Source organism: Crocodylus siamensis, chromosome 3 (assembly GCF_052110815.1).
Source record: "Crocodylus siamensis isolate JL-2025a chromosome 3, ASM5211081v1, whole genome shotgun sequence".
Taxonomy (NCBI): Eukaryota; Metazoa; Chordata; order Crocodylia; family Crocodylidae; genus Crocodylus; species Crocodylus siamensis.
In genome coordinates, this window is record NC_143397.1 from 48,379,556 (window position 1) to 48,406,831 (window position 27,276).

General features: G+C 40.8%; 1 protein-coding gene across 1 annotated transcript in view; it reads right to left on the minus strand.

Annotated features, from left to right (window-relative positions):
* The window catches only part of MCTP1 (multiple C2 and transmembrane domain containing 1), a 500,289-nt gene that overhangs the window by 89,106 nt on the left and 383,907 nt on the right, over nt 1-27,276 (minus strand). The window contains exon 17 of the mRNA XM_090038277.1: nt 3,830-3,949. Within this exon, the coding sequence (XP_089894403.1) occupies nt 3,830-3,949 (120 nt within the window). The remainder of the gene's footprint in view (nt 1-3,829; nt 3,950-27,276) is intronic.

The window sequence follows — 27,276 nt, forward strand, 5'->3', positions numbered from 1 at the left end:
CAAGAACATCTAGCTCCACTTAAGTATCTAGAGAAAAATTCCTTGTTCAGTTTTAGGGCTTAGGAACGCTGCAATTTTTTACAACTCTCATATGATAACAAAGTAATCAACCAAGGTGCTAGGGTGAGCAAAGGGTAGAGCTGGGGAAGCACTGCTGGATAGGTTTGTTTTTGTCTACTGAATGTAAGTGATACCATTAGGCAACCCAGAGAAATGATGCCATGCGTGACATGAAAGTAGGTGAATATCTATTATAAAAAATAAGCATCCTATATAGCTTAGTATTTATAGCTTAAGTTATAATGAATTTGTGGTTTGTATATGTTAACTAGCAGGTTGCTATTTAACCTGCCCCCCGCTATTACCTTGCAGCACACAGAACAGCTGAACGTGCACTAGGTGGTACCACAGATGAGATGTGCCTGTGGCGTCACATACTGCAGGGTCACACTAATCTGGATGTGGCCTTAGAGCAACTAATGTTGACACAATATTCTTAAGACTAGATGACAAAAGGAGGAAGAACTGTGCCACAACAAAATAAATTCCAAAAAGACTTCTAAGCTTTTTGGCACCTGTAAAGATATTCAAACAAGGATGAATAAGGGATAGTTCATCAGTCATATCCAGACAGCAGCTCTGTTAATGATTTCATTGATTGACAGTAGAGTACAGTCTATTATGCTTCAATTGATAGTCAGTGGCAATCAACCTTTTGGTCCTGCAGGTCAGATGAATGGTGTGCAGTCAGTACATGGGCCACAGCAGGCCCCACGCACCAGACTCATGCACCATGCTGCCTCTGTGCAGCCCTCACATGCTAGAAACAAGCCACATGCACCATTGCTAGGACCTGTGGTCCTGCACCATTCCCACCCAGCTCCACATATCAGCTTTGGGCTCTGGGTCCCCATGTAACCTTGACTGGCCCCCACACACCGGGATCAGGTGCCACACTTCCCCATCTAACATGCAGGGCCATGCTATCCAGCAGGCTGGACTCCCCATAGGTCTGAAAATTTAGCAGCAGAGGAGCAGTGCCACTGCTCCCTAGCTGCCAAATTTGTGGATCTGTGGAAAGTCTGAATGACAACACTGTGGGTTGGATCTGGCTTGTGGGCTCAAAGTTTTAGCACCCCTGGATTAGTCAATGAGATTTATTAGCGGCATTATAATGGAAAGGAAGTCTTCAAAAACTACTTTTCAAGGTTCCCATTTCGTCTATCATCTTTAATCTTGCCTAATATTAATGGAAAAGTCCATTTTTAAACTAATACAAGTCCATATATCTGTGAGTCATGGTATTCTATTTAATAATATATTCATGTTTTGCTATTATAGGGTGCATCTGCATGTTCATTAATGCAATTTTGCTACTGCTCATTAAATTTAGTACCTGTAATGTGAGGGCCCTTTTACATGTGCTCCAGGGGTGGGCAGCATGTGCTGCTATGATTAGAGCAGCTCTGAGTGCCGCTCTAATTAAAGTGCTACAGTGTCTCATGTATCAGCGTCTCTACACTTCAAAATGGTGGCAGGAGCACTTGAACTAAAGTTTGTTGAACAAGTTTTAGTTCAAGTGCCCCCACTGCTATTCTGAAGTGCAAGGACACTGATGCACAAGACACAGGAGGCTGCTGGAGTGCAGTAATTATCACGCTCCAGCAGACTCAATTAATCAAGTCTGCTCTGACATGCTGTAATTACAGTGCATTGGACAAGCCTGCACACTCATACACAGGAACCCTCAGGTACTAAATTTATGTGCATTAGGCTGCCCTAATGCACAATAGTGAAAGTGCATGGTTTTTTAGTGATACTTAAGTGTGCAATAGCCTAATTTTATTGTACATTAGCATATCAGCATGGTTTTTTGAAATGACACTCTAATGAGCAGTAAAATAAGCTACTGCACATTAAAGCACATGTGTAGACATGCCCATTGTGTATCTAACACTAAAGAACAAAACAATTCACAAAAGATGGGTGCTATTTCTAGTTCAAGACAAGTACTAAGAAGTGACTTCACTAAGAGTGCATGATAAGCTTCTGGCACAGATGGAAATGGAACTCGGGTCTCTAGATTTCACAGAATTGATCTAAGCCGCAAGCAACACTTTGAACAGTAATATAGAAGGCAAAATTTCATCAAGAATCTTAGTCAAATTTTGACATGATACTATGTTAGTTTGCTCAGCTAAGAACACCATCTGTAAAGATATAAGACAAATTGAAAGGCATCTAACAATTCTGCAGCTTCCTTAGAACCAAAGAATGATATGTTAGGTCTTCAAAAGTTAATTCACTAAGGAAGAGGTCACATCTAAATCCCATCAACTCAAGTAGTTAGCAACATGAATAATATTAAGGAAGAACACTATTACAGTTGACATGACTGATACTCATTTTGATCTGAAGATTAAACTCAGGAGAGCAGCATCTAGCATCTTTACCAGCTGAGGTATCAAATCATCACTTTATTTGGGCTGTTACATGGCTCTGGGACTATCTTCATTGTGGGTGTTGTTTCTGGTAGGAAAAGACTGAATAATGCAGCAAGTCATTAGTTTAAGCTTTCTTTTTTTATGACAGATTTTAGTTACATGTGGGATCTTCATGATGAAATGGTTTAAACTCCAGTTTTAAGCAGCTGGATGTATTAAAATGAGATGAGCATTAAAGAAAGAATATTTTTTGCTTTTATTTCCATTTCTTGGGCTTTTTCAATAAACTTTGCACCCTTGGGCTCAATTTTGCTCCTTTTGTCTTTGCGACCAAAACAATGCAAATTATACATTACCCTAGTCCAGGGGTGTCAAATTTACCCCTCCTTGTGGGGGTAAGTTGCAGACTGGATATGGATGTGGCAGTAGGCTTTGGTGTGGTGCAGGGCAGCAGAGTGCGTAGCAGTGGAGATTCATGTCACCAACAGGCTCATGCCTGGGAATTCAGCAGACTCCACCCCCAAATTCCTGACCCCTCTAGAAACACTGCAGTTCAGAAAACAGCTCCACAGGCCAGATCTGGCCCATGGGTTGTTCTAGACAGCACATCTTCTTTATTTAAAGCAAACTTAATTGTCACCAGATAAGGTAGTTGCAGGATTATATTGTTTTAGGACACCCAGGTCAAAATAAATTTACTGTAGAAACCCTGTATTGTGTGTATGTTGGAAGACTTGCACACCTATACAGCCAATAAGAACAGCATATTATAAATGCTTTGGTGGCATACATTTGAAAATCTAGCTCTTAGTGTTTGTTACACAAACTATTGTTTTGACATTAATTTATTGCGTTATATGCCAAATATTTGGATGGTCTGAATTACTGGGATAGGCAGCAGGTAACCTCAATGAGTTGCATGTACTACTGAGTGGCACATACAGCTTAATCTCTAAAAAAACGGGACTTTTCAAAATCTGTTTAAAATTTTGGAAGAGTCAACGTTCTTATATCTTCAGTAGCCAAAAAAAGTTGTGTCAAGCAATAAGGTTCAACATAAAGAACAGTTTTCTTTTCTTTTCTTTTTTTGCTCTTTCCTGATCAGTAAAATCATTGCGCACATGCAGGATTTAGAGTACAGTGCATGCTCTAATGTATTTTTAAAGTCATAGTTTCAACAAAAAATAGAAATGGCTATTGAACAGTTGGAGAAAAGCTCTGATGTGAATAGGAAAGAACTGTCCGTCAAGCATCATAAACTGAAATGGTTCTGAAAAGATGTATTTTAATAAAGAAATTCAGTTTCTGCACCAAACTGTTTTAAAGTCTTGTCTTAGCATTAAAAAAATAAGCACAAGCATGTGTTTGAAGAGGAAAAAACTTACTGTATCATGTTGCCTGTTATCTTTCCCTGATATGATCAAGAAGTAGTTCCATGCCAATAGTGACAACAAAGCCAGCGGTATCACATAGAGCTCAAAGTTCCAAACCACAAAAAGAAAAAGCTAGAAGACAAGAGAGAGAGAAATGATTCAGTTCTGCATTATGTTAAATAAGCTTTCATGCACAGTCAAGAACAGTACATTTAAAGATTTTAAACAAAAAAAACTCTCTAAATAGGCAACAAGAACACTTGGTTAAGCATTTTAGTGACTGTGAAACTTAGCTCTGTAAAGCAACTATTACACAGCTGCTTTGTACCTTAATTTGTGGGAAAGAAAAATTGATATTCAATTGCCCAAGAGGGAATTTTAATTGTCCTTCTCCAGTTAAATCATTGATAGGATGGGAAAAATAATGCAGAAATGGCACAAAAATTAAACTGCCACACAATCAGGAAAAGCTTGGGTTATTTCTCTTAATGAGAAAGAGTGAACTGCTATTTACAACAAGGGACTTAATTCTCACTGGTGTAATAATATCATATACTTAAACAGATGATGCAAATATTAAAACACCAAATCTGAAAGCTGTTACACTTCTGAAACATGAACTAAAGCATTGGACTAAAGACATGACAAAAAGGAGAAAAAATAATTTAAAAGTGTAGAAATTTTAAATAAAACTGTGATAGTGTGACAGTACTGTTAATGGCTTACATATAGTATGGGTTCAAGCTTCCCCATCTTTCTTGTACTTAGTAAATTTGATAAAGGTGCAATGTACCAGAACTATAATAAATCCAATGCAGAACAAGACCGAAAACTAAAAAATACAAAAATGTTTCATCTCACCCCTCTTTATAGTCTAAAGACAAAAAATTGGTTTGAACAAGGACTGAAAAAGGATTTTAATAATCTTCTGACTTGAAGATTTGTGTTTAACAGAACCAAAGCACACCATCCTATCATAGTTTCATAGATTCTAGGCTCAGAAGGGACCTGAGCAGATCATCGAGTCTGACCCCTGCCATGGCAGGAAAGAGTACTGGGGTCAAATGACCCCAGCAAGGTGTACATCTAGCCTCCTTTTAAAGACACCCAGAGTAGGAGCCAGCACCACTTCTCTTGGAAGTCAGTTCGAGATCCTAGCCACCCTGACCGTGTAGTAGCACCTCCTGATATCTAGCCTAAATCTACCCTCTGCCAGCTTGTGACCGTTATTCCTAGTCACTCCTGGCAGTTCTCGGGGAAACAGGGACTTCCCCAATGCCTGCTGGTCCACTCGAACTAGTTTGTAACAGGCCACTGGATCCCCCCTCAGACTTCTCTTGTGGAGGCTGAACAGGTTCAGGTCCTGCAGCCTGTCCTCGTAGGGCCTGCCCTGCTGCCCCATGATCATGTGAGTGGCCTCCGCTGGACCCTCTCCATGTTGTCCACATCCCTCTTGAAGTGCAGCACCCAGAACTGGACGCAGTACTCCAGCTGCGGCCTAACCAGTGCCGCGTAGAGGGGGAGGATCACCTCCTTGGACCTGCTTGAGATGTATCTGTAGATGCACGACAAGGTGCGGTTGGCCTTCCTGACTGCATCCCCACACTGCCGGGCCCATGTTCATCTTGGCATCAATGATGACTCCAAGATCCTTTTCTGGCTCTGCACTGATGAGAAGGGACTTCCCCAGCCTGCAGGTATGGTGCTGATTGTTCCTCCCCAGGTGCAGCACCTTGCACTTGTCAGTGTTTAATCCCATCCTATGCTCATCTGCCCACCCCTGTAACCTGTCTAGGTCCGACTGCAGCCTATTCCTCCCTTCTAGCGTGCCTACATCCCCCCACATCTTAGTGTCATCAGCAAATTTGAACAGTGCTATTTATCCCCTTGTCGAAGTCACTGATGAAGATGTTGAACAGTGCATGCCTGAGACCAAGCCCTGTGGAACCCTACTGCCCACATCCCTCCAGGTCAAAAATGACCCGTCCACTACCACTCTCTGGGTGCGGCCCTCCAGTCAGTTGGCGACCCATTTGACTGTGTGGGTGTCGACACCACAGTCCCCCAGTTTCTTGATGAGAACAGGGTGAGAGACAGTGTTGAAGGCCTTCCTAAAGTCCAAGAAGACTATGTACACTGCTACCCCTGCATCTAAGGATTTGGTGACCTGGTCATAGAAGGCCACCAGGTTGGTCTGACAGGACCTGCCACTAATGAACCTGTGTTGGTTGCCCCTAAGCATAATCTCCCCTGCTGCCCCTCGTGGACATGTGCCAGAATAAAGCTCTCACAAAGCTTGCCTAGGATTGAGGTAAGACTAACTGGCCTATAGTTTCCCGGGTCCTCCTTCCTCTCCTTTTTGAAGATAGGAACCACATTGGCCCTCTTCCAGTCCTCTGGCACCACACCAGAGCACCACGAGTGCTCATAAAGTCGTGCCAGGGGTCCTGCAATGACATCAGCTAATTCCCTCAGTACTTGAAGGTGGAGATCGTCCGGACCAGCTGATTTGAATACATCCAGTCCCTCCAGAAGTTCCCTAACTAGTTCCCTCACTGACCCTTGGCCTAGGTGTGCCTCTCCTGGGGTGTAAGGGGGGCCCAGAGGAGGGGTGGCTGTTCCGGTCCCTGCTTAGGAAAATGGAGGAAAAGAAATCGTTAAATATGTTAGCTTTGTCATCTGATGTGACGACCAAATTTCCTAGCTTGTCCTGCAGGGGTCCCACGTTACCCGGAACGTTATTTTTGCGCCCTATGTATTTAAAAAAGGATTTCTTGTTGTCCTTGATCTGGGAAGCTAGCCCCGGTTCCATCTCCGCTTTGGCCTTCCTGACTGCCCCCCTGCATCCCTGAGCAACCGCAGTATAATCCTCCCTGGTGATGGCTCCTCCCTTCCATTGGGTGTGCGCCTCCCTTTTAGTTAGGAGACATTCCCGGATGCTTTTGGTGAGCCACGGGGGGGTTTGTGCCCTCCTGCCTCCTTTGATCCATGTTAGGATTACCTCCCTTTGGGCTTGGAGGATCATCCCCTTAAGAACTGACCACTCTTCTTGGACACCTGGCTCCCCTCCCCTCCCCTCCAGGACCTCTGTGCTTCCCCACCTATTCTCCTTAGCTCATTGAAGTCTGCCCTCCTGAAATCTAGGGCTGCTGCCTTGCTGCTGTAGGCCTTTGCCACCTTGCGCTGGCTGGTGGATTCCAGCAGGCGATGATCACTGTCGCCCAGGTGGTTGAGCACCCGCAGTCCCCTCGCTAGGTTGTCACCCGTGGCCAGTACCAGGTCCAACAACGCGGCTCCCCCAGTGGGGCTGTGCACCTCCTGGGTTAGATGGAGGTCCTGCATTTTGGCTAGGAACCTACGTGAACAGTAAGACCTGGCTGACTGCTCTTCCCAGCAGATGTCTGGAAAGTTCAGGTCACCCATGATGACCACATCCTTTGACCTAACTACCTCTGTGAGCTGACTTAAGAATTCCTGGTCTAGCTCTTCCCCTTAGTTGGGTGGTCTGTAGTCGACCCCCACAGTTAAATCTCTTTCATAATAGATTAGTGCAAATACTAACTAGAAATCTACATTTTAAATAATCCACAGCATCATATGACTTAATTTCCCTTTGCACCACTGAATGTTCTGTGTATGTATGTTTTCCTAGACTACAGGTATCAATGTGACTTTTTAAACCGAACAGATCTGAGAGAGATAAGATGCTTACACAGGCTATTGGCACTTCCGATTGACACTTTTGTATTTGACCAAAATGTTTCTTGTTCAATTTGCTTTGTTTAAAAGGAGATTTGTTGGAATTAACATTGAATGTAAATACAAGGATTTATAGAATTTATAGATAGGTAAAAGAGAAGGCTTCTAGGGATTTACTAACACATATATTGAGAGGGATACTTACAGGAATGTAATTTGACAACATTGACATAAGTCACTTAAAACAGGACTCTGCAGTTCAAAAAAAACCCCACACTCTATTTCACCCAAGAAGACCTGAGTGAATTGACAGGCTTTGAAGGGCAGTCTCAAAGTAAAAGAACAAACGGATAAGGAAAGCATCTTCAGAGATTGGCCATTGAAAACTGCCTCTAAATGCAGTCTGCCCACTTCCACCTCAATTTTAATTCTGGAAGAAGTAATCATACAAGTCAGAATCAAAACACATAAGGCTTCACAAAATAAAAATAACATCCTGAAATCCACCTGGAAACAAACTGGTGACCAGTGTACCATCATTATATTTAAATACACCTAACCATAGTTAGTTTGATCCAAATTCCTATCAGTACAGTCATTTGGGTGTGGGGATTTAAACTGCCCATTCCACATACAGAAGAGCATCAAATGCACAAGAGTCCTACATTCTGAATCAGCTGAAATATGCAGCTGCAAGATGATTTTCAAAGGCAGTCCCAAACAGATTGTAAGAACTAACTCTGGAGGTTAGAGTGATGTGGCGAGCTATGGTGAAGTCCACACCTGAGGGGAATGATAAACGCCAATAAAAGAAAACACTACTGATTATCCTACAACCTCTGGCCATGTACAGCTGTTCACCATGGCTGATCAACGTTCATGTGGCTTACTTTAACTTGCATGAGCATAGACTGGGAGCTGTGTATAGGCATTTGCTGCTACTGGGAGACACACAGAGAAACTGGTATGTCATTTGAGGTGAGAGCAGAGGCAGGCAGGATGAAGGGGGGCTAACACATTCATATGAGGGGAGGCTGGCAGATCTATGGGGGAGGTATCCAGAGTTGGGAGGCTGGAGGGTAAAAATAGCCCAGTTAGGTTTGGGTTAACCCATTAACAGTGTAAATTAGCCTGTGACCAATCTAAATTAGTTAACATACCAGGTGAACCAATTTTGATCTGACCTGCCAGTTTTTGGGCAATTTAAATCCCCACACCCAAATGCATGCACAGGTAGGAATTTGGATCAAACTAACTATGGTTAGGTGGATTTAAATATAATGATTGTACATACCCTCTGATTCTAAGGAGAAAAAATGGCTTTGAGGTTTTGAACCCAGGAATAAAGAAGACAGGTTCAAAACAAAAACCTGGAGCAAATCTCACCATGGCAGCTACACCCAAACAAGTAGCTTGTGCATTTGGAAGTGTGAGAAACAAGCAAGCTGTGCTTTGAAGGGCAGGCATTTGAAAGCATAAGAAAATTGCCTCAATTTGTCCAGGTATAAAATTTGCCACTGCTGAGGCAAGGCTACATCACTTTCAGGGATTCTGTCATGTGTTTCCTGCTTTTTTTTAAAATTGGGAAAGCTTGACTTGCCACAGGTTATCCCATTCATGTGTCTGTGGCCTCAGGCTGCAAACCTCATTAACAATATAGACATACTCCTTGACTAGAAAGAGTCAATATTACACCTGTCATCTCCTTTAGATAATTCCTCTGACCAACCAGTATTATTTCCATCTAGCCTGGGCTGAACTTCAACTGATTTCTCTTTTAAGCACCTGTCTTAGTCAGGCACTAGGAAAGCAGGGATGCTATATTTGCAATGAAAATGAACTGTATATCTATGTGAAATCTGTATAGTGTTGGCAATGCAGCTCAGACTGCTTCTCTATTCTCCCCAGCAGACAAATACATGTTAAATAAAAGATATCACTAACTAGAAATTTCCAGTAGTAGACAGTACCTTCAGAATATCTCAGCAATCCCCAAAATTATGTGGTGCAGAAGGGGGAGAAAATGCAAGGAAACTGGTCAGCTGCCAGACACAAAGGATCTTACAATTATTTAAGCAAGAAAAAGCTCTGGTTTTTTTTTGGGGGGGGGGGAGGGGGAAGAGGGGGTTGGTTGGGGCAGGGAGTTGGGGGGCTTTTTTGCTTTAGCTTCACTGCATTCAAGAAAGGGGAAAGGAATATGATATAATAATTCATAAACGTTAATACATAAACAAAAAGGCCAGGAAGTGGAAGGAAGAAGGATGAACAATCAAAATCAGGGACCTGTCCATGCCTATAAATATCCAATAGAACACAACTGTATCTGGAATGATGGTATGGAAAGGGCAGCATAGAAATAGATTAAATAAATACATATTTATAAAAAAAACCAGTGGGTGTACTTAGGCTAAAAGAAAAAGAAGAAAGGATTTCCCCTGCGCCCTCCTCCCTTTCCCCGCCCCACTATTGAAACAACCAACTTCTTTAAAGGGAAGAATGTGAGTCCCAAAGGTTACAGTTTAATATAGCTGCCATTCCTACACTGAATGCTACAAGGAAGGATTTTTTTTCTCCTTTCCCTCTTGAGACAAGGATTTTAAAAGTCACAGGCACGAACTGGCCATTTACAACATCATATCAGTTGCTACTCTCACTGAGAGACACATACATTAAATGATCATTCAGAGAGACACATGACACTATCCCTGGTGTACAACACTTCAAAAAATAATTTAAGTTGGAATATTGAATATCCTATTCTTTTGCAAACTACAGTATATTTTAAAAAGAAATCTCATCCAAAATGATTAACACTTCCTACTGTTCAGGAAAAAAAAGCCTGCCCTTTCAAACTAGCAGCTGTGGATCATTAGCTTTCCAGTGATGAGATGTGTTTGATGAGTATTTTTCTTTCTAATTAAGAGATGAGATTCTCTATTTGACTCTCTCTTCAGGCAGAAGTGAAGAGAAAGATTTCTGTCTATGTGGAAAGGCCATATTCTACAGAACAATTATTTCAGATTTCTTTTTATCTTCCCCATTCCCAATTTCATTTCATTTTTAACAGAACCCACATTTGTACCCAAAGCTTTAACAGCATTTAACCCATTTGTCACCTAAGCCTACCCCCTCTATGCTGTTGCTCCTATTTGGATTACATTTAAATATTTTAGACATTTTTCACTAGGAAAAGACGATGTGAGAAAAAAAGATAGGACCCCACTATCATTGAACATACTAGATGCTATAATCCAAATCTTCAGTCACAGCTTATAATAACACCACAACTCAGAGGGCAGGTATAAGACTAGTTGGAAGTAAAGATTTTCTGATAAACTAAGATTTCATCAGGAAAGGCTGATATTTCAAAACCAAAATACAGTATTGCCAACTCTCATGATTTTTGGCATTGTTTTTAAAGTCTACGCTTTGGGAATGTGGAAAACGTAGCTCTTTCTTTTATCTAGATAGATACGTATAAATAAAGATAAAAGGAAGAGCTAAGTTTTTCATATTCCTGAAGCGTAGCCTTTAAGAACAACACCAAAAATTATGAGAGTTGGCAACAATGAAAATAGTTCCTGGAAATGTCTTGGTTCAAACCTCAGATGAACGGTTCAATGTCTTGGTTCAAACCTCAAATGAATGATAGGAACTTGCCAAGTTACTTCCTATCAAATAGAGGAGCCAGGGTTCACGCAGCAGCCTTGCCATTCAGGCTGCCTTGGAGACAAGGACCAAAGGTGTTCTAGAGCTTGCAGGTTTTTCACCAGGGAGAAGTATGGAAGCTCTAGATTAGAAGTTCAAGCTCTTTTTCAGGGATCCTAAGGCTTCTTCATATCCTGCCATAGAGTCTAGGGGCTCTCAACCTTCATACTGTGGAGTTAATAGCCTGAGATCCCCAACTGCTAATCTCCAAAGTGAACCAGGAGCTCACATCTCCCAGACCAATTTAAACAAATCTGTTTGAAAACTTCTACCTACCTTTTCCTTCTGTAAGATTTTTTAAAAATTACTGTTCAATCCCAGAAAAAATGATTTTTTTGAAAAAATTGGACTTTCCTGCAAAATGTAAACTCTGACTGTAAGTCCATTTTGCGCTCTCCAGCCCTGGGTTAGCTTCATTAGTCTGTTTGTCCACCATAATTACATTAAAGGCTAACTTTGAAACACAGCCATGCAACCTTCACTAATACATGTAATTTTTGCTCAAACTAATTATTTCATTCATTTAAATAGTATTTTGCACATATGTAAAAAGTTGCAGCATTGGGGAATTTTCCAGCTCATTTATAGAATGTGTAACACAATCAGAAAGACACCTCTATGCATGATTCCAAATACTGTGCTTTAATCACAAGACTGTGGTTTTTTCAGGTTTTTTCTTCTGGATATTTTTCCAAAAGAATCCAAAGAATGAAAGAATCTATGTAAATGTACTGTGAGGGTCTTCTATCACATGCTATAGAATTCAAGGCTTCAAATGAAACAACATGCTCCCTGCACCATAAAGCACTACAAGAATTACTTCAGCTGAACTTGAAATCACCTACTTACCTATTCAACCTGTTCTGTCACCTATTCAGTTTTCTCTTTAAAAAAAGGAATGAAAATGCTACCTTTTGAGTTTGAATCCCATCTCATCCCCCAAAATGTTTCTGTTTTCTAAAATCACTTCCTTCAGCTCCACTGGATTCCAAAACAAATTGCCAGTGTAAATATTAACATTGTATTTTTTGGTCGCAGAATACAGTGCACTTGTTCAGACAGGCCTGGAGAAAATGAGCCTCATACGCAAATGATAAAGTCCTCCTAAAAGTTTTTCAGATATCTGAGCATGAGGAATAGGTCAACTTCAAAAGATCTGAATCTTAAACTATCCAGATCTAGAATATGCAAAAGTCAAACAGAGAACACGGCATGGTATTTACAGTAGTAGAGTCAGGGGAAATAAGTGCCATTCTTGGTTGTGTCACTCTGGCAGAGTTACAGCGTAATATAGGTGAGTGACTTAACCACCTCTGCCATTTCAAAATGTCTTCTTGGGGCCCATATTTTGATGACACACAAACACAACTAGGTATTAATGTGTAAAGGAATAAACTGTGCTGTGAGATTTCCTGCATTTCCAATTTCTCATATTCTGGCAGTGTACTGGTCTGTCTCACTGCAATTTGGAGGGTACTCCCCAGCCTACCCCTCTTCCTCCCACCTAGAACCTGGAAATCAAGATGTTTCCAAGAAAAACAACAAAAATGTGTTAGATCTTGTTTAGATTCAAGCAACAGTTAGTTTTGTCAAGATGAATCTGAAGTTAGACATAAAAAATCAAATTGTCATTTTAATCCCAACCCTGGTGAACCACCTGACATTAAAATTCTGCTGCGCTTCTAGTTTGGCTATGGTGTACACAGATAAAGTGTCAACATCAAAAGTTCCCATTTCTTAAATAGCTGGGTAGTTCAGGTCTTGGTTTTTGCATGTTTCATTCCAGCTATTAAAGAAGCAAGTATGACAAGATATGACTCATCTGATATGTTTCAGCCCACCTCAATCTCTCTTGAAACATCTCTGTAGTTAAATGGACTTATTTCACCTAAACAACCTCAAAGATCATCTAATCATACCATAATGTAGGCTACCTGTGCCTTGACAGGGTTGTCAGCACCAACAAAACCTTCTAGCTATGGGCTGGAAAGTTTTTTTTTTATTTAAATGTATATTTTTTTCTTTCTTTCTCCACTTACAACTTGTACTGACATTCCACATCATTTTATAGTAGTCAAAGATGAAAGTGCTGTGACTTTGCTTTGAGTATACTGACAATTCCAAAACAGTGAACCCCAGAGCCTGTGAATACAAGCAATCCCTTTAACAACACATGAATTACTGATGTAAAATTCATGCCAATGACTTTCATATAGCAAAAGTTAGGTGGAAATAAAAATGGCATATTTACAAAGAAATCTGTAAATATTTACAAAATGTTGGGACTCTCTTGGGTCCTTTTCTTTTTCACTTCAGAATTTCTGAGCAGTATTAGCACTAGATGCATAGTACAAAAGCCAGAGCTTGGTCCGATGAAACGATCACAATATGCAGCCCACTGCCATTCTAGACTGCAGTCCAATGCATTTTTGTGCTCTTAGAGAACAAAACACAAAGAATTTACAAACACAGAAAATTTAGAGTAACTGGTATTTTTTCATCTATGAGAAGTATACTAATATCAAGTAACAACTTCCCTATAGTGGTACATTAGTAACTAGATCAAAGAAATGTCTGAGAATGAGGCTATTAGGTTCACTGAAGCTTGTCCCTTTTAGTACTCCATTTCCCCAATAGAATCTCCAATTGTTTCTTGAATGACCCATGTCTTTGTCTCAGCAACATTACTTAGCAGAGCATTCTATACATTAATTATCTTCTAAGTGAAAAAGTGCTTTTAATGCCTGTTCTCAATTTGTTTTTGCTTTACTTTTATGTAGGCCTCTTAAGCTGACTTTTTGTTTTTAGTGCAGTGCTGATGAGAGGAGTAATCACTGTCTATATGATTTAAATCATTATATAATTCAATTATATCTCTATTAAGTGTCTGATTTTGCTCTAGGCTATACAAATACAGCTTTTTAAGCCTTCCCTCATTGCTCATGCTTTTTAGGCTTGAGAGCAATCTAATTCTTCCTATCTCAAACTTCCTTGCCAATTGTTTAACACAATTACAGAGTTAAACATGCTGTTTCATTTGGAAGTGCCTTACTAAAAAGCTACCATTTCAACACATTTTATATTCTTTTGGACATTTTCCAAACGCTTACCTCTATTTCACAACACTAGCCATCCCTCTCTTTTTGTATATATAGGCATGTGCTACTTTATAATACCAGCAGATTATTTCTGTACTTCCTCTGCACTGAAATGGGCCAGTTTTGAAAGTGAAAATGGTCAAATGTATATGTTTCCTACTGATGCAAAATTATACTACCATAAAGGCAATTTACACTAATATAGCTTTTCCCACATAGGACAGGGAAAAACATCACACCACCTCCCTGGCATTGCTATGTTGGTATAATACCTGTGTGTAAAATGTGGCATATGTTTGTGTCAATTTTATTGCTACAACTTCTAACATATTGCAGTTGGGTGAAATTCACCCTTTCATTTACTCCAGAATCCTGAATATTTTGGGGGTCTGAATGCCCATGAATCCAGCCCCTTCCCAGCAAGCAGGCTGTAGGAATGCAGAACTGCCCTACTGTAAGCCATTATTCCAGCCATACAGAATGGAAGTGCTGGTAATGGAGCAATATTAGTGAGTTCCTTGAGCTATTGAGAAAGAGTATCTCTTAAGGTCCATTGTAGTACAAACAAGGAGAACAGAACTGTAGTTTCTTACCCACACTGCCTGGCCCGCTTGTATAAATGCAGATAGCACATTGCTGCCGCAGTTTGGCTTTTTATCCTTATCAACTTTTGCTCTACGCTTCACACTGGACACTACTATAGATTCACTGTTGTTCATTCACCAGAACTGGCATAAGAATAAAGCTACTCAGCATTTCAAGAACTGTAAAAACAGTGACTATCTAAATACTGAGAAATGAAGGAAATAGAGGCAGAATTTTTTTCTCTGGGGAAAATAATCGGCATGTAAAGTAGCTAACCTGAATATATATTTAAGTTCCAATATTTAACTGGCTTTATTGCTCTTAGAAGAGTTCTAGCATGAAAATTTCCTGCTCAAATGAATGGAGCAGCTAGATCCATAAGGCAAGTCAGTGTACAAGTAAATTGCATGACTATATTTTGTGCCCAGGGAAACATACACTTTGTTGGTTGTACATATCAATAATGAAGTGGTTAACATCGACATTTGAGGCGTGGTAATTAGGAGTATAGTGATTTGGTTAGGGAGAATATGTGTAGTCTAACCATTTCTTGGTGGTTTATTTTAGCCTGTTTGTACAGGAAGATACCAAATCATTGGACCAAACCACCAGTGCACCCTGAAAAAACTGGAAATGTTCCCTTCTAAAAGAAAATTATTCAACATGGACTGATATCTGATTTCCTAGATCAGATTTGTACCTGCCTTGAACTCTTCTTGAAGAGTCTATGGGTTAAATTTTCACCTTGCCATACACACCAAAATGAGTGCTAAGTAGCTCACTCACCCCACCCAGAAACTGACTGTTTTGATGTCCTTTAATAGTTGAATAAAACATTAATAGTTCCTGCAAAGAGTTGTTTTTCTCCACCTGGCATTTCATGCAAGCCCCAAGCTTTGAATCATCCATGTTTCTGCTTCCTTAAGCACCTCTCCTCTAAAAAGATTAAATAGGCAAGGTTATTGTTCCCTTTAAAATGTCTGATAGTTTCTCTTTACTAGATTACTCTATGTGGATGTGCTTAAATTGCTCCAGTGATTTTTTTTCTCTTTTTTTTACTTCCCATATTAGGTATAGTCTTGTAACATGCTGATTGCCATTAACTCTCACTTGGTATGCAGTCATTTGGTATAATGCTGACTTATTTTCAATTTTCAAGATCATCAATCTGTCTTAGTAAGCTTCCTGTGATGATTTTCATCAAGCTACTGACTGACAACTTGTTTTTATTTCTTTTGTAGTTCTGGGATGCCTGGAGCAGTAGTTAGGTGTAACTGTAAAATGTAAATAAATAAAATTACGTCAAACAGTTGTTGGTTTTCCATTGTCCTGACTTTCAGATTGAGGCACAAATAACAAGTCAGTCATTCAACTGATGTGAGATAGCTGAAATATATTATTATTCCTTAAAATGTATTTACAATAGAGTACATTAAAAAAATGTGCTATCTTGCTACCCTTTGTAACTTCATCTCCCAGTCTCTCTTGTAATTTTCTAATTTTCTCCTTCACTGATTTCAAGTCTTTTTTCCTCAGTTCTGGAAAAACTTTCAGACTTATGTTTAGAATCCCTCTGCCATGCTGGCATGTTTCTTTTTGCAATTCTAATTTTAATCCTGTGCTGATTTAAGAAGATTTCTCTTTTCTTTAATGTTGTACTTTTGCTACATGATGCCTACGAGGAAAAAGTATCCTTTCTTGATTTATATGTTTAAATCCATTTGGATGCTTGAGAGCTCTATATGTTTGTATACTAGGTATATATATTTCTCTTCTATATTTATCAACTCTCTAAATACTCTTGTGCAGAATAAGGCCATGAAATGCAGGAACAGGAAATCAACAGAGAATACTGGTTTAGACAGCAAAGCAAGTCAGGCTCCAACTGTTCAAACAGCCTAAATTCTGTAGTAAAAAGAAAGGCCCTGGGCCAAGGCCAGTGAGACAGGAAGGTATTTTTAGTTCACTTGTAAGATAGCTATAATAGACTTCTGCAATGTTTTCTTTAAACAAAGTCAACAAGACATAACTCTAAGTTCCTTCTCTCTAAGCTGGGATTTCTTTAGGGAAAGAAAAGACATAGATCCCAAAGAAGCTAAGCATGTTCAGTTAGTCCCAGGTAGAAGCTGAAAAACTGGCACTATAAACAAAGCAATGACCTCTGTTATTAACATAAATGGTGAAAACATGGAGCCCATACTTTCTCTAAGGATATAAATGAAAATCAATTATAGCTGAAGATTAGGTGAGCTAATTTAGGGTTCAGGGAATTTCAGGTGTCCTGGATGGTTTTTTCAATTTTTTTTTTTTTTTTTTTTACCTTGACACATTTAATTCCAAAAAAAAAAAAAAGGGATGAAGGGAAGAGAAAAGAACTGTTTGTTTTTATTTCTTTTTCCTTTGACTTGCTGTGAGCAATAACAATAATTTATAAAAGCAATTACATTGTTAGAGTGACAGTACCAGTTACCTCCAGGTCCCTAAACTTCCTTCTGCCAGCATTAGACTCTATCTTCCCTTTTGCACAGATCCAGCAGCAAAAAAAAAAAAAAGGTGGGGGGTGGGGGTTAAAATTACCTTATCCATTGAGAGAATCCTCAACTAGGGTAGCCTATTTTCACACTACCTCAGAGGGAGAAAATGGGTCGAGCGTAGAGAGAAAATGTCTCAAGAGTTCCAGTGATCTGGAACTACTCCTGTTATTATACATTGGCGCAGGGCTGTCCAACTTCTGAGCAGCTGGGGGCCATATGCTACACCAGTCACAGGCCCAGGCTGCAGGCTGTCTGGGCTCTGTGCGACCCCCTGCCCCATGGCCAAAACAACCCCCCCACCTCCAACATGAGCAGCATGAGCTGCCTCACTGTTGCTGCTATGTGTGCAGTGAGCTGCCCTGCCCCAAGAGATACTGGCCATTACAGCAGCTGCAGAAATGGGGGGAAAGGGCAGGCGGGCAGGAGCGCACAGGCCTCATGGGCAATACCAGTTGGACAGCCCTGCATTTAGAAGAATCCCTGAGCTGGGCCCAGGATTGTAGGCTTGAAAATGGCTCTTCTCTCAGCTGAGCTAAGCCCAAGCCTAGCGTTTTAGGATTGTAATGACACTGCCTGGGAATAGAGACCTCCTCACATTGCAAACTGATGATGATGGGCAAGAGACAGAGGTCCAGAACGGGAAAGATGAACATGGGAACTTTTCCAGTGACATTTATTTGGCAGCGGTCACCCTTCATCTCCCGTGAAAAAGTTGATTCAGTAGCTACAAGATGGGTGCAAATATTATTTGGTGTTTGCTTTGTATTTCTGGGAAAGCAGCATATGAGGAAAAGATCAACTTTTCGAACAGAACGTCCTTCTAGATGCCAAAAATACTCAGCAGAATAATAATAAAAAATACAAGGGGCTACTTATCATAAATTAAAATGAAGGAACTGATTTTGTCTAAAGGTGAAAAATAGCCAAGAATGGATTACACAGACTAAAATTGCTATGAATACTGGAGAGCCTGGGAAGGATTGTGCTTGGGACAAATTTCTGCTAAGAAACAGAAGCACACCATGAAAATTATATATTTGTATTATAGCCATACTTTCCAACTCTGTCATTTTTGGCATGGAACAAAATATATTTTCATTTGTGGTTTTTAAATGTTCACTATTGCCAGCATACCTACAGGACAGGGAAATAAAATGTTTCATCATTCATGCACAGACAGCAGAAAAACTCTTTGAAAAACATCTACAATAGTTTACTGGTAAATGCTGGTTAGTGTGCCTGACTCGTTGTGTTGGACTTGTTTTGCTTGGTATATTACAACAAAACAACAAAAATGAAAACTGATGATCACAGTGGGAAGAGTGAAATAAATCTGGAATCAACTTCCCACTTTTTTTGTTGAAGTATTTCTAAGATATCACAGAAAAATCCTGTGCCTCTATACTATTAAAACAACATCTTGCCTTTTCAATTGTTCCTCCGTAATAAAACTTATTATATGTGTTTTTACATGAACTAAAACAAATCAAGCATAGAAGAGACAGGTGTGCCCTGGCAGATTTCCCATTGTTTTTAGTCATTTTTCCAGGCATCAAGTACTGCAATCTACACGGGCTCCTTCTTTACAGTCAGCTTTTTCTGTGCCATACTAGCACAAGGAGACAGGTATGGCTTTGTGCTCCAAGTATGAGACACTTACAGCACCTAGCTCACCTCTCAATAGTTCACTGTTTCAGCAACATGACACTTAATTTATTTGCATGCTTTTGCCTTCCTGACATGTTTAGCTATACTTTGTCATAGAAAGGCTTTTCTAACTCTAATAAAGCCATTTACTGAGCTGGCAATGCTATTAACAACATTTACTAATTTGATGAAGAATACTCAATTTTGTATCTGCTCAGATTAAAGCAAAACTTAGAAAAGTGGGCATTAGAAGACAGTATTTTACTGCTGTCTATATAGTAGTGGGTAGTACAAAAGTGGGAATACATGGTATTTTACTGCTGCCTACAACACTGTCTCTCCTGCTGATGGCTGACTGTGTACTGTATTTTTTGAAAAACAATAAAAGCACCACCTTTTCCAACAGTAAGCAGGGACAGAGCCCTATTTACATATGAAGAGAGGAGTGCCTTTCTTTGAGGGCATTTATTGCTCAAGGAGTTCTCTCAGGTCTCTGCCACATCTTACGGTTAATCACATCTTTAAGTTGTAACCCAGCCACATGTTAAAGCAATTAGTGGCATTACAAAACAAGGAATAACCCACAAAGTTCTTCCACAAAATGTGTGTAATTACTTTTTATCTGGTTCCTATGCTATTAATTGAACATGCACCATGCACCAAAATTTGGAGCATGCAGCTGATGGGGCTCCCAACCACAGGGGTGCACCACGTGCTCCCATGGGTGGGAGTCCCATCACCCAATTTGGGCTCCCAGCCATGACAGCTTGTTACTTGCCAGTGCCGGGGGAGCCTGATATCATGATCCTGGGCTCCCTCGGCACCAGCAATAAGGTGCAATGCTCAGTCCCACAGTTACACCTCCTGCAGTGCACGTGTGACATAGCAGGAAGCGTGACTGTGTGGATCACACATGAGATCCCATCACACCTTCACCAGTGCATCTGGCAGGGACTTCAGGCAGTTGGGCATTTCAGAAGGTTGAGGGAAAAAAACTTAAACTTGGAGCTTTGTGTTTTAATTTACGGTTTCATAGTGAATTCAATGGCAAGGTTTTTCCAACAAAATCAGGACATCTGGTTAATGCAGTGATCCCCAACCTTTTTAAGTACCAGATCACTTGTTTTAATTATGAAACTTAGGATCTACTGTGCACCCCCCCCCCCCGCACCCATGAGGTCAGTCTGTGGTGGGGAAAGGGGTAGGGGGGAGGGGATGGCATGTGGTAGATCTTGGGTTGCACTTTAATCAAAAAAAGTGATCTCACCATCTCCATGGTGAGGGAAGGAGTGGGGCAGAGACAGGGGTGAGTGGGATCCTGGCTGGGCCAGGTGTTAGGAAGATCGGAGCCCACGAGGCTTGTTCAGGCATGCAGGGAGGCTCCCGCTGCTGTGCACACCCCAGGAGAGGCCAATCTGTGTGAGGGGTGGAGGTGGCTACCAATGCACAACGGGCTTTGAGCCCTGAGCCCCACTTCAGCTGCCCTGGGAGTCCAACGCACAGTGGCAGCTGCCTCCACCCCACGCACAGATCAAGGGGCACTTTTCTCCCAGGCCTCCATCAGGGTGCATGCAGCAGCGGGAGCCCCCGTGTGCCTGGAGAAGCTGCTTGGGCTCCAATTTTCCCATCTCCCAGCCCGGCTGGGGCCCCACTCACCCAGCGGCAGGGGGTGCAGCAGGGCATGGAGGGGAACTGTTTCACTCACCCAGCCCAGCCCAGCCCAGCGGCAGGGGATGCAGCTCAGCCCAGTGACAGGACGCATGTGGCATCGCAGTGCTCCCGAGCAGCTCCAGCTTTGTATCTCAGTCGGGGGGGGAGAGGCTGAGTGTGTGCGCTCAGCACCCCCAGACTGAGATCAACTGTCACAAGCTCCACAATTGACCAGTCGATCACTGTCAACTGGTCGGTGACCACTAGGTTAAGATGTTGGGAGAGAGAAGATAGAGACAATTACATTCAGAGTGCCTAACCCTTGTAAAAGGTTTCTGTAAACACTTTGAAAAACAATAACATTTTGACCAGGTGAAACAAACCTTTGATATTCACAAGGGTGAAAGACTTAGGACCAGGGAAGTACCTTTTCTTTATCCAATTGATATCACTCAGGTTTAGTTGAATTATAGCATTTTTTTTTCAAATCTTCATCTCCCTTCTCCCATTTTCATTTGCATTGTGCCAAAAGAATAGTGACCAGGACAGTTGCAGTCTATGACCAGGTTCGTGCCACCATCAAGATAGCAGCAGCAGACACAATGCACTGGGAACAATTGAGCAGAGAGGTGGGCTGTCCTGTGGAAAATCATCACCACATATTATATGATCACAAAATTAAAGATATCATAATGTCTATTCACAAGAGCCAAACTGCAGCTGTACAGGCAGCCTTTACTCTAGCATTTCCCAACTTCTAAGTGCCCGACAACTTTCCAAAAAATAAACCAACGGTTCATCATCAGGGTTCAGGCCACATCACAGTGCTTTATCATTTGAGCAAACAGAGCGCCCCAAGGGATGACGAGGTCGAACGGTCACAAACTCCTGCAAGACCGTTTCAGGCTGGACATAAGGAAGAATTTCTTTACTGTCCGAGCCCCCAAGGTCTGGAACAGTCTGCCAGCGGAGGTGGTTCAAGCACCTACATTGAACACCTTCAAGAGTAAATTGGATGCTTATCTTGCTGGGATCCTATGACCCCAGCTGACTTCCTGTCCTTTGGGCAGGGGGCTGGACTCGATGATCTCCTGAGGTCCCTTCCAGCCCTAATGTCTATGAAATCTATGAAATTACTAACAACTACAGTAGGCATTTATTTTCAGTACAACCCTGTCAGTAAAGAAAGAGATAGTTTGTGCCTTGCCAGTGGGATTCTCAGCTATTTGCTAGATTCAGGGATTACAGATTTCTAGGTTCTATAGGAAAGTATGCTTTAGTACAGTGATTCTCATCTGTATGGGTGCTATGGTAACCTGAGGTGCTATGAGATCCTTTTAAGGGTGCTGCGAGGTGCTTCACAACACCTGGACACATTTCACAATATAAGTGCAATATTTTCGAACAGGAATCCACAATGTAAAAAACATTCTGGCCTGTTTGGGTTTTTCTGAGCTCCCTGAAACAGAAGAATTGCTCTAATATCTTTCTGTAGTCAAAAAACAAATGAAAACTAAGAGTTTCTGGTGTCAAGGATGTGCCTTTTGCTCTCTGAATTTTCCAAGGGGTGCCTTGAGCCTAACAAGAGGGGTGCCAGAAGACCCACTGCTCTAATAACTATAGACCCATCTGCTCCTGCTTCCCCAACCTCTTTGTCCCCTTTAACTTCCATGCCACCCTTTCCAACTCCTGGCACTGTAATTCTCCTGGTGCTATTTCTTGAGCTTCTGCCTGTCCCACCTCTCCCTGGTTCCTGTCCTTCCCTCACTCCATGGGTGTTACCCTGTTTGTCCTTTCCTCTTAATGCTGGCCCTCCTCCAGATCTCTTGTCCTCAATTCCTACCAGGACCCACCTCAACACTTCTTTTCTTTCCTTCAAATCATGCTGCTCTTTCCCCACTTCAGGCTCATATTTTAGTGTCAGAACTCCAGCTCGCTGTCCCCAAGCACCCTTTACTCACTCTTCCCTTCCAAATCCTGCATTCAGATCAGGGGCTTCCTCCCTTCTCTGCTACCTGGACAACAACAGTAGAAACACCAAGAGCTCAGACTTCCTTTGTATGGTAGAACTGCTGATCAATGCCCACAGAATCTTATAAAAATTAGCTGCCAAACTCTTTTTAGTCTCTTCCACAATCTAGTAACTTGATCAATTTGTACCAATTTTCATGCAGAGAGCAAAAGGCACATCCTTGACACCAGAATGAACTCCCTCTCCAAAGCTGAAGTCCCTGCTCCAAAGCTTACAGAATTTTTCATCAAAGCATTGTAAGAATTAACAAGCGTACAACAATCTGTCTTTTCTTAAGCTCCTTTTCAGAAGTGACTTAACTGTTTCAGATGAAACTTCCTCAAAATATTCAGCCCCAGTTGGACACAAAGCATAGAAAATATTAGCTGAAACAATTATAATTTATCAAGGTTATATACCCAACTGAAGAATGCTCAGCAACCTTAACTATAGACTCTGCCTGCTTTTACTACATATTGTAAACATCAGATGCTATGATCATATTTGTGTGTGTAACATGTACACAGTCTGAAGCATGGGGGGAAAAAAAGTTCCCAGGAATTCCAGGTTAATAACATTTTAAAAAAACAACCCTTCTCTTCCCCATTTTTATAGAACACTTGCTCAATCAAAATAATACAAACCAACATACTTGCTTCCTATCTTCCCTCTGCATACCTTAAAAGCATGATAACACCGATCAAACACAAATATACCATCTCAACTCTCTGGAGTATCAACTTTTCTTTCAGTAGCTTCTGGTCAGCAAAGGAAGAGCCCTTTCTAAGACTCTCAAGCCTAACAAATCTCAGCTTCACTTCACAGTTTCAGTTCCAGGAGGCATTACAAGCTTGGACTTTGTTACCTGTGATGAGAACTAACTAGTGGTGAAATTACATGTTACACTTTGACCATACTAAGCATACTTAAAACTTGAGAGTCTGCACCTTAAGGCTCATTAACTCATGCTTAGTGCCCTCTGAGCAATTCAAAGTGACACCTCTTTAGGTGAGGGTTAATTCTCGGCTGTGCTACCTAGCTTGTGTTAGGATAACTTCAGTCTACTCAACAAAGATAAAGTGAGCAATCTGAAGTCCTCCAGCATCTCAGGCTGCAATGCTCCTAGCCGTCCTGCCCCTCCCAGCACAGGAACAGAGCCCAGGTGCTCTGGCTCCCAGCCATGTCCCTGCTCACCAGCCTTTTAGGGGTAAGTCAGAGCTGTGCAGGCAAGACATGGCATTAACTCTAAATGTGCAACTGCTCATAGCATAGTCTAACCTTAACACGACTTAATGTTCCACAGATTTAATACGGTCTAAGTATAACACGTCACTTCACCCTAAAAAACCTACCCTGCTGAGTTCATGAATCTTCTACTTAGAAGTATCACTAAGATGGAACTCATCCAAGCTGTAAGACTTCCTTCAGGACCCTTCACTACATGCAGCAATGAATGGTCTTTATTGAATATCTAGAATACAAGTAATATACAAGCATAGATATATTTACCTCTCCCTACTATTCACCTTTTACACATACTCTGAGCTCAATGGTATACTTAGTTGCATCTGTGTGGGACTGAATTGCCCCTTGCTTTCCACCTCATATAGTCATTTCCATCTTTGAAAAACAGCTTTAAAATGCCACCAAAGCAGAAAATATCTTGCATCCATTTTGGTTACACCCCAAACAAGTATAAAGAATTACAAACAAAGCAGGGCACCGGAGAACCCAATTGGTGTGAACTCAGAGCAGGTGCACACATGGCATATGGCAGAGTAACTAGAAGGAGAATATGGTCCTCAGTCGACTTTGCTGTATTTATTAAGTTGTCTTAGGCCAGGTACAGACATTACACTTTTACCGGTATAAGTGATGAGAAACTGATCTATACCTGTAACAGAACAGAAGTTTGGCACATATAGACTGTTTTAAAAATGGTGGAACACAGTCTAAGATTTCCCTCCTCCCCACCCCCAAGGGCAAATGTGCGTTTGGTTCACTATACATAGAGACAGACAGAAAGATAAGGAGCATAAGCATGAGAGTGCAAGAGCTTCCGTAAGCTTAAGTTTACTTCATCAGCTGTTTTGTGAAGCCTCAATCAAGTGTAAGGCAATGAAAAAGAGTCTAGCCCTGATGCTCTTTAGCCATTTCGACAAATGCAAAAACAGTGCAAAATGTTACCTTTCTGATAAGGAAGCAGTTTTACCTCCACTTTATACAGGTGTACAAAGTGGTTGCACAAGGCACTGGAAAATCAGGGGCTGCACCCTATCCCCAAGGGATAAAGAAGGGCACACAGAATACCTTTGGATTGGAGAGCAAAGAGGACTTTTGTGCTTATCCATCCTCCAGGAAGGCTCTTAGTAACCTGCAGGAGCTAATGTGGCATCTTGGAATGGAGAAAGCATTACACAGATTGTGGATACCTCTCTTTTACCTCATAATGACATTTATAACATCAGCACAGAGAGAAAAATGATGGCTGAGACATTACACTGGCTGGAGCATCCCCTATAAGCATCTCTTGGCTGCCCATGCTGCTTTTGAACCACTTAGAGCTGAATATGCAGAATAACCTGGTAGCACCACCAGGGAGAATCTGGGACTCAGATCCTTAGAATCGTGTAGTTTAGCATGAGGATAGACTAGAACATGTGTGTTATGTGGCAAGATCACACATCTGGACAGTTAACTCCCTGGTGTGACCTGCAAATTTTCTTTGGAGTCTGTATTTTGACCACAAATGTCTGATTCTTATGCTTACTCTTTTTGCTTAACTCATGCCATTATGCATGTTACATCCTTGCATGGCTCCAGACAACCGTGTCTTCAGTAGAGCGAACTATATTTTATAATGTTAGATTAATCTGTTTTTTCTTTACTGCCTCACTGGCATGCAGAGGGATTTTGTTAAAGAATAAATGAACAGAACGAAGAACTGGCAGGCAGTTAAAAGCCTGCCCAAAAAATCAGTTGGGAACAGTGGGAAAATATCAGAGTTAAAAAAGCCTAGGGCTTTCATTTGAAAATATTTTTAGAGCGACTTTATGAGACATCTTTCTATAATCTCCTCCTTCAATTTAAAGAAAAGGGTTTATGTATATTTTTTGAGATTCATAATGCTTTATTAAAGGAGTCTTTCATCTTTAGATGCTTCTAAATAGATTTACATGTTTTTTCTAGTGGTGGATGGTTTCTCAATGAATAAACATCTTATAAAAAGAGCCATGTTTTTTTGTTTTGATGGCTTCATTCCCAGCTAACCAATGTGTAGTTACTTTGGGAACATAGTATAAACATTGCAAGAAAACACCACAGAGAAATATGTAAACACAGATGAAATTCCAGGTTTAGTGATAAAACACGATCAGTGTTTCACCTTCTTCTCTGTACTGTAAAAATTTTATCAGGCTACAAGCAAACAATCTCATTGAAAATTTGGCTGTACAGTCTTCTACCACAGTGCAATGGATATGCAAAACAATGCATGTGCTAGTCTAATGTCTTAAAGCACCATCTCATTGCTTTCCAATGAGATAGCTGACAATGTTTTCAGGATATTTGGGAATATACTCAAGATTTTACACAAAGCATTCTCTTATTTTAGTCCTACTGCAGCATATGTTCTACAATGAAGTAATATGAACCAAACTTCATGCTTTTGAGTTATCTATGTACAGGGGATCAGATGGGTATTCCAGAATTAGCTATATGTTACTTGACTGTCTAAAGGATTGCTGATCTTTATATTAAACAATACTATATAAATAGGTGGAACTAAATCTTTTGCAAGTAGTGTAATAACTGCTTTTAAAGTTGCAAATGTTTTTTTATATATATATATATATATAAACATTTGCAACTTTAAGAATAGTTTTTACACTACTTGCAAAGGATTTAGATCCACTTACATGTTAAAGTTAGCATGCAAAAACAAATCATGTCTTATATATTTTACCTGGAATAAGCAATAGGTGCTTATATATATCAGCAATAATCAAGTAGACTGATTTAGGAACAAAGTACTTTGATCTATCCTCTTGTGACAAAAATGTATCCAGATTTATCAGATTCATAATCTTGAGGAGAACAAAACTAGGGAAGAAGAAAAAGGCAAAAAAACCCAACCTCTCATAATTAAGCTACATGGTGCTTTGCTAGTGAGCCACCTTCCTTCTAACCGGCCCTCCCAGTGGTATAGTAAGATAATCTGATGAATGTGAACGTATTTGATTTTTTCCATAATACTGAAAAGCATGACAATGTGTCATGGCAAAATTCAATATCCTAGGTTTCTGATGAAGCAAACGACGGCTGCAAACATAGATTCTATTGCCCCATTATATTCATGTTTTTCCACTTTGCCCATCACCACAGTATTCCAAAATTAAGAAATGTTTGTCAAATGTAGCTATTCTTTGATGAACATTTTGGAAAGAGCAGAACGTTTGTTTGTACGAAAGTTTCATGCACTGTTAGCTGGGGAAGTAGCAGATATTTTTAGCTATAAGGTAGATTGTA